This window comes from Podarcis melisellensis (genome assembly GCF_964234715.1).
Source record: "Podarcis melisellensis genome assembly, chromosome: 8".
Classification (NCBI taxonomy): domain Eukaryota; kingdom Metazoa; phylum Chordata; class Lepidosauria; order Squamata; family Lacertidae; genus Podarcis; species Podarcis melisellensis.
The window spans coordinates 83586628-83597226 of record NC_138540.1 but is presented as its reverse complement, the minus strand read 5'-3'; the positions used below and the strand labels follow the sequence as shown (position 1 = coordinate 83597226).

Here is a 10599-nt window from a genome sequence, read left to right as displayed (position 1 = left end):
AGCTGACTGTTGCTGGACTCAATTCCCATCATCCCTGACCACTGGTCCTACTAGCTAGCGAGGATGGGAGTCGTAGTCCAGAGACCCACAGTGGAGAGGCACTGGAAGGGGCTGGGACCACCCAACAGAATGCGGCAGGAGGGCCCCTGGTGGATCCCACACACAAACACACCCGTCGCAGGTGGGATGGCCCAGTGGGTAGAGCACAAGACTCTTAATCTCAGGGCCGTGGGTTCAAGCCTCCCGTTTGGCAAGAGTCTTGCATTGCGGGAGGGCTGCGCTAGATGACGCTGGGTCCCTTCCAACCATGGGCGTAGCCATGATTTATGTTGGGGGGGCGGCGGCAGGATCTATGTTGGGGAGGTCTGAACCGAGCTATTTGCGGCACGATTGGTCGGTTAGTTAAGTATTTTTATTTATTCGCATGATTTGGGGGGTGGGCAGCTGCCCTCCTTCGCCTTTGTTGCTTCCCAACTCTCCAAATGCGTGATTCCACGACTTGGCAGAAGGCAGCCACCCACCTACTCAAACGCACCCTTTCTTCCTAACCATGAGGACTAGCGCCTTAGCTTCTCCTTTTGCAAGAAAGGGAAGCAGCTCTGTGGCAAGCGCGTCTGCCAGGCACGCGGGAAAACCCCAATCCCTGATCAGGCCATGTGCGCGCAGGGCTGGGGACATCCCTTGCCTGAAAGCCCGGAGAGGAGCTGCTGCTGCTGCCGGCCCGTGCAGGCATCACGGGGCTGGCTGAGTCGCCGGTCCATCCAGGAGGAGGAAGAAGAGACGCAGCCGCCCCGGCCGCGTTTCCTGAACGCAAACTGGCCCCGCGCGCGTTTCTTCTTAACCAAGAGGACTAGCGCCTTAGATTTTCGTTTTGGAGAAAGGGCTGCAGCCGTGTGCGCGCAGGGCTGGGGCAGTCCCTCGCCGGAAACCCCGGAAAGGAGCTGTTGCTGCTGCTGCTGCCGGCCCGTGCAGGCACCCAGGGGCGCACTGCCGGCCCGTGTCCGCGCGCTCCATCCCTCGCCAGGAGGAGGAGACGCAGCGTTCCTCCGGCTGGCGCGCCCTGGGCGCAATGAACCCCGCGCGCCGCGAAGGAACCGGTTGCTCCTCTTGGCCGGTCCCGGTGCCGCCCCCTCCCTGCCCCGGAGGGTCGGGAAACGATGCTGCTGCTTCTGCCGCCGCGGCCGCCGCCCCCTTGGCTGGGCGGAGGGCCAGGGAAAGTGGCCGGGCGACGAGGCTCCACCCCGGCGCGCGTGATGTCAGGCGGCCCTGCCCAGCGCAGCCAGAGCGCAGCCGGGCGTCTTCGGCAGCAGCGACGGCTCTGGCTCCGCTTCCCGATCCGAATCGGAGCTGCGCTCCCGGGAGGTTGGGCACCCGTCGGCGGCGTGGCCTGGGCAGCGAGTCCTGGATGCCCCGCGCTGGGCGACCGGCCAGGGGCTCCCATTGCCGGGGCGCCGCGGCCGAGGGGCAGGGGGTTGCCCGCCACCCACCGCCGCCAGCACAATGAGACGGCGGAGGACCCCTGGCGACGTGCTGTGCACCTTCGTCTTCCTCCTCTGCTACGCGAGGCCCCAGGTGAGACCCCCGCTTCTGGGACACCCACCCGAACCCTTTTGCTGGGTGCCCGGGAGGTGCCCGATTGGGGCACCCAGGCACGCCTCTCCAACACTCGCGGGTGGGGTGGGCGCTTGAAATGGGTGCACCAACCCCACGCTGGGAGAGGCAGGTGCCAACTTTGCCCAGGCATGCCCAAGCCTCTGTTTACCCCAAGTTGAGAGCTGCAGGTTTTGGGTGGTAGGGGTGCCTGGCATTCTCTCTGGGGTGGCATTTGGAGAGAGGCACCAGGGCACCCGGGCTCTTTGGCTGGGTGTGGGCACCGCTGAGCATCAGGCTCATCGGGGGCTGCTTTGCCCCCGTCTCCCGGCTCTGAACCGCCTCCAGGTGCCACCTTGCCCATGCCAACCTCAGAGAACCCTTTGCGCTCTCGTCTCTGCGCATCGCACCCTGTCCAGAGAGAGAACTGGACGGCGCAATCCCTTTGAGAGCTAGGCGTGGTGTCTTGCTGGCCAGCCACAAGGCAGGGAGCATCAATGCGCCATGTGGAGAGCATGTCTGCACCTCCACACTCGCTCCAGTGCCTGCTTGGTTGTATTCTGAGCTGGTTTTGTGTCTTTGCCCCAGAAGCTGCTGAAATGGGGTTGAGAGAGGCAGGCAGGGGATGTTTTTTCAGGGGGCGGGGAACAGACTGGGGGAGAGATCTGTGATCATAGGGGGGGTGCTCCCTTGCCTGAGTCAACATGCCACCATCTTTGGGGCATCTGGTGACACACCGACTGCTGGGAGAAAGCCCCAGCGAAGGCAACATGCGCCGGATCGGTCTCTCGGTTTGCTTGATATACCGGTTGAGCAACCACTTTCTGCCTCCCCCTCTAAAAAAAAGGCCGGGATTTGTAGTTTGACGAGGCAGCTAGACTGCTCTGTTATTAGAGATTTTCCCAGCCCCCCCTTCCCGTCACAGAACTACAGTTCCCCCAGTTCCCAGTCCCGGAAGGGGGAGGAAGGAACCTGGTTAAACTGGTTAGGTGTGGATGCATCTCTTTGGTGTTGAACCAGCTTCATCCCCCGGGGTAGCTCTGGCACTGGATCAGACCCTGTTGTACTGGGCTTCCGTTTGCAGCTGGGACATTTGTTTGCAGGATCCTAGAGGGTCCTGTCTGCCCCCCCACACTTCCAAGGAACCTATAGGATGAAGCTCTTCCAACCTCCCTGTGTTTTCCCCGCCACCAACCGGGGTGAGAAGAGGGCATGGATCTTGCTTTTGGTTCGACTGCTACTGTGCTACTGTGCTACTGTGCTGTGTGGCCGTTTGGCAGCTGCTCTGCTCCACCCCAGAATCAGCTGCATCTCTGGGCTGGGAGGGAACCAGTCACCCCATCCCAGAGGCAGCTTTGAGTCAAGCTCGCCCCACGACTGGCAGCATCTCAGAAGTCAGAGCGGGTTAGGGAGGCACAGCCGGCCGAGCCTTTTCAGGCTGTGAGGTTTGGGCACCATTAAGAGGAAGATCGGAGGGCCCCGATCCTTTGATCGGGTCTTCTGTAGAAGCCGCATGGAAAGTGGACCGTGTCGGAGCCCCTAATATCATCTGCGGGGGGCGCTATAGTTGGATCAGGGCAAAGGGCTGTCTATTCCAACATCATGGGGCCAAACAGATTTTGTTTCCTAGAACTGTTGTAGAGTTGAAAGGGACCCCGGGGTCATCTAGTCCCTGCAATGCAGGAATATTTTGCCCAATGTGGGACTCGAACCCGCAACCCAGAGATTAAGAGCCTCTGCCAGCTGAGTTATCCCAGGCTGTTTGTTTTCTACCCTTCCTCTCCTCCAAGGAACTTGCAGAGTTCAGCCCCCTTCTCAGTTTATCCCTAGAATAACCCTGGCAGGTAAGTTTGGCTGAGAGGCAGTGACTGGGGATTTGAACCCAGGTCCCTCAGGTCCTAGTCCGACACTCTAACCCAGGGGTCAGCAACCTTTTTCAGCCGTGGGCCGGTCCACCGTCCCTCAGACCATGTGGGGGGCCAGACTATATTTTTTTTGGGGGGGGGGAAATAAACAAATTCTTATGCCCCACAAATAACCCAGAGATGCATTTTAAATAAAAGCACACATTCTACTCATGTAAAAACACGCTGATTTCCGGACCGTCTGCAGGCCGGATTTAGAAGGTGAATGGGCCTCATCCGCCCCCCTGGCCTTAGGTTGCCTACCCCTGCTCTAACCACTGCACCCCGCTGTCTCTCTGGGCCCACCTCCCGTTGTGCAAGAGCACTTGCGTGCCTCCTGTTTCGTTTCGGCGGAATGGGAACTTCCCAGTGGATCGGGTCCCGTGGTGCTTGGCATGGAGGCGGGGCGCTCCGTGGATTTCGCACCCGGGGCGCCTGCTGCTGGCTCGGGTTTGATTTCCTTGTTCAGACACGAAACAAAAGGCTGGCAGGGTTGGTGCGTCCGTGTGTGTGTGTGTTTTTGAGAGAAAAGCTTCCTTTTTTGCCACTGCAAATGTTCCGGAGGCCGCAGAGTCCTGTGGGGAGCTGGCAAGGGCCGGGTGGGCTGGACCAGGTGGGCAGCAGCCCCCCTCCCGCTGGTGGCATTTGGCATCCCTGTGGCTCCACATCTGGCGGGCGCAAAGGGCAGAATGAGGAGCCTCCCTGCCCGTAGGGCTCTCTGCAGGAGAGGGGGGCAGAGGTGAAATCCTGTCTGCTGCGATTCCATTAACGCCCAGCATCCCCCTAGGGAAGATGGATTTCCTCATTGGGGAGGGCAGGGAACGGATCCGGCCTCCCCCGCTACGAGCGGGCAAGGAGGTGGGGGACATTTCGACCCCCTGCCCCCAGCGGGCAACACTCTCCCTTCCAACACAAAATACATTAATTCTTAGCAGTTTCGTAAGTGGGGATCTCAGAGGTGGGCGTTAAATTCTGGGGGCTCTTGCCCCTCCCTGTGTAGAAATCATGCCCTGAGACCTGGTTATCTTGGTGTGGGATCGGGGCCCAACCAACTTGAAGGACCTGCTTTGACCTCGCAGTGTGACATGTGCAATAATGGAAAGGGTGCCTCTGAACATGTGCAGAGTTCGTTTTCCTATCCGCAGCCAAAGATGTGCAGCTGGCGTTCCCAGTCTGAGAGTGAGATTTCTCTGCAAGCTCCTTTTTAGTGGGTTCCCCTGAGCATGTGCAGATGTTCCTTTGCCAGGGAACAGGCCACAAGGGCAAGCTTGGAAATTTCTGCCACGTGTGAGGTTTGTGACACTGTGAATGGAACACCTGGGTGGGCTTCTCTCCAGCAAAGGAGCACCTCTCTGCACGTGCTCAGGGACCGCACAGCCATAGTTGTTTGGGTGGCTGTGCATAAGGAAGTGCACTCCACATATGCTCAGATACACCATTTCCGGGATTATGCGTAGCTTAAGAATCAAGCCTTGGCACTCAAGGCTGGATAGCTCAGTCGGTAGAGCATAAGGCTCTTAATCTCGGGGCTGTGGGTTCGAGTCTCGTGCTGGGTGAAATATTGCAATGCAGGGAGTTGGATTAGGTGACCCTTGTTTTTCCTTCCAACTATACATTTCTGTGAATCTATGGAACAGGTTCTGGGGCCCAGCTCAGATTCACAGCCAGCCCTGATCCTGAGCCAGGATAGCAAGATATAGGGGCATAATTTCTGCTGTGTGTGTGTGCGCATGTGAAAACCCCCAAGAAGTCCAGACAACTTGGGATGTGGGCAGAGCTGGGGGAGAAGGGCAGCACCTTTCAGAACATGAAAACGAAAAATATTTTGCCTGCCCGTGAACACCCAGAGGTATTTGGCCTTGCTGCTGTCGACAGCATCAGAACTCTGGATGCAGCCGATCTTTTGGGTGTGAAATCACTGAAATCCGAAATCACTGTCAGACCAGGAGGACAGATTCGGATGCCAGTTTTTGCTTGGAGTTTAGCATTGGCTGAGCGGTGGACAGTACAGGATGAAATTTGGTTTTAATGGCCTTGAGTACTTTCGCAGCCTCATATTAAGTCTCCGCCAGATGTGCTGATTTTTTGTACTTTCAATTTTTTATTTTATCCATTCATTTGATTACTTCAATAAAATCTTTTTTTTTTTAATGACAAGTGGGCCTCTTTCCTAAGAACACAGGAAGAGTTTGCAGGATCAGGCCAATGGCCCTTTTACCCATAGTCCTGTTCTCACAGGGGCCAACCAGACGCCTGTGGGAAACCAGCCGCTAGGATTCGAACACAAGACCCCTCTCTCTCCCCTCCTGCATTGTTGCCTCCAGCCTTGAAGGCCAGGTGTCTCGATGGATTTGTCTACAACCCTCTTTCAAAGCTGCCCAAATTGGGGGCCGCCGCTGCCTCTTGTAGCAATGAGTTCCGTGGTTCAACCGTCCCAATCTCTCCTCTCTTTCTTCTCTGCCCCTTCCAGGTCTCCGAGGCGGCAGGAACCTTCGAGCTGCAGATCCGCTTTGCCCGCAACGAGAAAGGGGTGCTGGCTGACGGGCGGTGCTGCCGCGGGGGCCTGGATCCGCCGTGCCCCGTGGCGCAGCAATGCCACACCTTCTTCCGGGTCTGCCTCAAGGAATACCAGCTGCGGGCTCTGCCCGGGGGGCCCTGCGTGCTGGGAGCCGCCACCACACCCGTCCTAGGGGGCAATGTCTTCTCCACCGCTCACCCGAAGAAGAGCGATCACGCCGGCAGGGTGGTGATCCCGTTTGATTTTGCCTGGCCGGTAAGGTGGATTCGGGGTCCTTCTCTTGGTGGGTGGGTGGGTGGCAGGTGTGGGTGCCACTAAGAGGGGAGCTTGCAAATTCCTCAGGGGGCAGGGAGGGAAATAAGCGCCGGAGCTTAAGGAAGCTGGCAGCTACAGCCCTCTGACTTAGATGCCCTGGCTCAGTGGTGATGGGGGGAATGGCATTCTGCACATGCTCAGGGGCTCTCTTCACTTTGCTAGGGTGCCAGATCTTCAGGTCTGACCTGAAGTCTGCCCACTCCCCCTTCCAGGTGGGCGAGAGTGGCTTTAATTTAAATAGTGCTGCACTGTTTTCAGTATTTGTCTTTTAAACAGAAATGTTCTAATACTGATACAGTTCAATTGCTTTTCAACTATTGCCTTCTGTAGGCAGTCAGCCTTCTGTGTTTTGTTGTTTTGATTTGTGTGAGCCGGCTTGAGTCTGGGGAAAAGGCAGGATATAAATAAATATAATAATAATTAATAATAATATATTATTATTAATTAAGAAGACTGTGCATGCAGTTTACAAGCTTCAGCCTAGCAGGAACTGGCTGCAAATTATTGCATAGATGCTCTGAGGAATGTTACCCCCTCTGCTCCCTTCTCCCAATTAACTTCCGTCTCCTGGGTCTACCTTGTGACATCACTAGGGCCTCCCATCGTGACATCACCAGGGGCTGCCCTTAGGCAGTTTTGGGCCCTGAAATCTGAAGCCCAGTTCCCTGTCATTCTCCTCACTAGGTAACATTCCCCTTCTGGAGCTGAGAATACAACCAGGCGTCTTGTCAGCCATTTCCCCTTGACTGGGAAGGGGCACAAACTCATTCCAGGCACTGCCCTGACTTCACAACCTAAAGCACAGGAAGAGGTGCAGACAAAGAGAGAAATGCCTGGGTTAACTGAAACCGGTGTGCAAGCTTTAGCGTTTCACAGAACGCTTTGGCACATTGCGTCAGGGATGGCGCAGAGCTCTGTGAAACCCAGAAGCTTGCATACTCTCCCCTCCTCCTGCTGCCTTAAGTCTATCCACTTGCAAACCATTTCCATTCACCCCACAAAAATCTCCCTTTGAAGGGTGGCGATATTTTGGAGGGTGGGGTGTTAACCTCTGAAATTGGAGCCAGTTTCTTTTGCTAGCGCGGGACCCAGGTGTTCTTGGCGAGGGGCCGAGGGGGAGGGAACAGGAGAGAGCCAGGGGAGATGAGAGCCAGATGGACTTTGCTTAGACTCTCTTTTCCCCTGGGGGAACTGAGGCAGATGCAATATCTCACTTGGCCAATCAACTGGGCAAGGCAGCTCCTGTACAAACTGTCTGCCTAGTGATTTATTGATTTCCGGAGCTTTTATTCGGCTGCCTCCGATGCCAAAGACACAGAGATAGGTGTGTGTGTGTGTGCGTTCCATTTCCTCATTCTAATTAATTAGGTCTCTGATTGTATTAGCCCGGTGGGAAATGGGGGGAAGATTCTGAGCAGAGGGAACCCCGTCTCTTGTTCTTCACCCCCAAATGCCTGCAGGAGGTGGGACAGTTTCAATTTCGAAAATTTCAATTTCGTTGTTTTGTATGGGGCGATGACAATAAAGATTATCGTATCGTAAAGGATAGGGTTGGTCTTAGCGCCAGGACCCCCAGGACCTGGGAAGACTCCTGTTCCTTTTGTGATTATATGTAGGAAGGGGGAATCCTGCCACTTGCAGCTTCTCCCCTCACAGAAACACAGGGAGGGCAAAAGTTGCATCCTGGCCAACTTGTCTCTCCAAGCCGTTCTTAACAGCAGAAGAACCTGCAAAGACCTGGATGTGGCAACCCTTGTTTTCAAAGTCAAGACCTGCAGACGGTTGCTAGGGGAGGGGAAACGCCTTCTTGGCTCCCCACCCACCCGCTCTCCCTTTCAGATTCTGTCTTGAAAGGGTGAAAATACAGGGCGTGGATCCGCTCCTAACCTGGAGCGATCTTTGCTCTCTGCCTCTACCAGATCTAGATCTGGTGTCGGGTGTGGTCCTCCTTGTTTTCCAAAAAGAGGGTTGACGCTCATGCCTGGCCTGCCGGATAGGGAAGAGACGCTCTGCACGTGTTCAGAGGTACTCTTCTCTATATGAGTAGCCGTTTAAGTATTCCGTGGTGGGGAGCTGCTATTTGAAACAGGTCCCGGGGCTAAGGAAACCCCCCTCCCCAGCACATTGTGGCTCAAGTGATGGGCTGGATCTGTGCCAGGATAGATTTCCCAGCATTTATGGGTGCGGCTGCTTCTGTTGACATCCCCTCTCTCGCGAGAATCGAATGTAACCCATAACAACTTGTTTTGGTGAGACAGGATCTGCTAGACCTGCTTCTTACTTGTATCAATGTGTTTGCTTGTTGAGGTTTTCATTGATTCTGTTCATTGTACGGTGGTACCTCGGGTTACATACGCTTCAGATTACATATTATTCAGGTTACAGACTCCGCTAACCCAGAAATATTACCTCAAGTTAAGAACTTTGCTTCAGGATGAGAACAGAAATCGTGCTCCGGCGGCACGGCAGCAACAGGAGGCCTCATTGGCTAAAGTGGTGCTTCAGGTTAAGAACAGTTTCAGGTTAAGTGCCGACTTCCGGAACAAATTAAGTACTTAACCCGAGGTACCACTGTAACTGATTTCTGCTGTGCTTGCAAGTTGCTTCAAGTCATTTTTATGAACAAAGCAGCTAATAATAATAATAAATAATAATAATTTGATGTGGCAATTGGGTGCCCTCTCAGTCCTCTTTTACCAAGAGGATTCATGCATTGCAAAGGGTTTGACTTGAGGTCCCTTCCAACTTTATGATTCTACAAAGAGGGTGCTAGGCACCTGCAGCTCTTTAAAGCTGTGGTATTAAAAACAAGAAGGGACACGAGTGGCGCTGTGGGTTAAACTACAGAGCCTAGGGCTTGCTGATCAGAAGGTTGGCGGTTCGAAGCTCCCGTTGCTGGGTCCCTGCTCCTGCCAACCTAGCAGTTCGAAAGCACCTCAAAGTGCAAGTAGATAAATAGGTACCACTCTGGCGGGAAGGTAAACGGCGTTTCCGTGCGCTGCTCTGGTTCGCCAGAAGCTGCTTAGTCATGCTGGCCACATGACCCGGAAGCTGTACGCCAGCTCCCTCGGCCAGTAAAGCGAGATGAGCGCCACAACCCCAGAGTCAGCCACGATCTTACTTAACGCTCAGGGGTCCCTTTACCCTTTACCTATTAAAAACAAAGTGTGTGTTGACTTTCTCTGAAAATTCAGAGGCCTCTTATTTTTATCGACACTGAAACGTCCCATAATGTCATCCAAATCAGGGGAAAGATCTCCTCCCCAATTAATGGGCAGAGAGTGTTTTCTTTCGCTCCTTTTAACCTGACCAAAAGTGTTCTTTTCAAGTGTCTTGGTCGAAGCTTTTCAACTGGCCTCCAGCATACCCTACTGATGCTTTTTTGGGGCGCAATCTCTGTTTGGACAGGCTGGGCTGCCCTTTCTGTTTTGTTCCTTTTAAAAGGTCCGCCTGGATTTGGAAAGGCAGCGAGAGCGAGGGAAGCCCAGCCGTTCCTCTCCTCCGGCCCTGGGAAAGGTCACGGAGCACCGATGACCTTTGACTCTATGGGGCCCGCCCCAGATGCCTTTCCCCGCCGCAAGGGCACGGCGGCTAAGTGGGTGGGATGCTCTGGCTCTGGGTTAAAAGCTTTCGCTGGCTTGTACATTCCGCTCTGTCCATCTGCCTCTCATTTTCCCTTCTCCGAGCGGAAGGCGGAAATCGCTTTGGAAATACCTGTCTGGGGTCAGGGCTGTGCCAAAAGTTTGCTGGCACAAGCAAGGTTGGCACCAGAATCTGGCATCCTTGGGCATTTGTTGTTGGAGACCTCGCACTCTGTGCCCTTTAGCTTTCTGTTCTCCCCACCAGCGAGCAGTGCTGGGAATCCCAAGCCTCTAGCTGCCATTTTAATTTCCCAGAATGCCCCGGACTTAGCCACGTTCCAGGGCATTGTGGGATATTTAAATGGTGAGTAGATGCCTCTCTGCCCGCCATCGCCAGGTAGGCATGCCAGGGCCCCCGGACAAGAAACACCAAGGGAGTAGCTCTAATCCTCTGGCACAATGGGTTAGTTGCGTCTGGCTGTTAACCAGAAGGTTGGTGGTTCGAGTCCACCCAGGGATAACTCTTGGGGTCCCTTGCAACTCGTATGATTCTTCTTCTGTTGAGACAAAGCACCCTTAAACTTTGAGCCGGTCCTGAGGACGAACGCAGACAAGTTCTGCGGCGCCACTTGCGAAAAGAAGGACATGCGTCTTGTAGATTTCACTGCTCAAGCCGAAAGCCAAATTCTGC

General features: G+C 54.9%; 1 protein-coding gene across 1 annotated transcript in view; it reads left to right on the top strand.

Annotated features, from left to right (window-relative positions):
- Window positions 1–654: 654 nt before the first annotated feature.
- The window catches only part of LOC309375819 (uncharacterized protein), a gene marked incomplete at its 5' end in the record, with an annotated part of 50267 nt that continues 40322 nt past the window's right edge, over window positions 655–10599 (top strand). The window contains 3 exons of the mRNA XM_081921743.1: window positions 655–1146; window positions 1261–1572; window positions 5965–6267. Coding sequence (XP_081777869.1) covers window positions 655–1146; window positions 1261–1572; window positions 5965–6267 — 1107 coding nt within the window. The remainder of the gene's footprint in view (window positions 1147–1260; window positions 1573–5964; window positions 6268–10599) is intronic.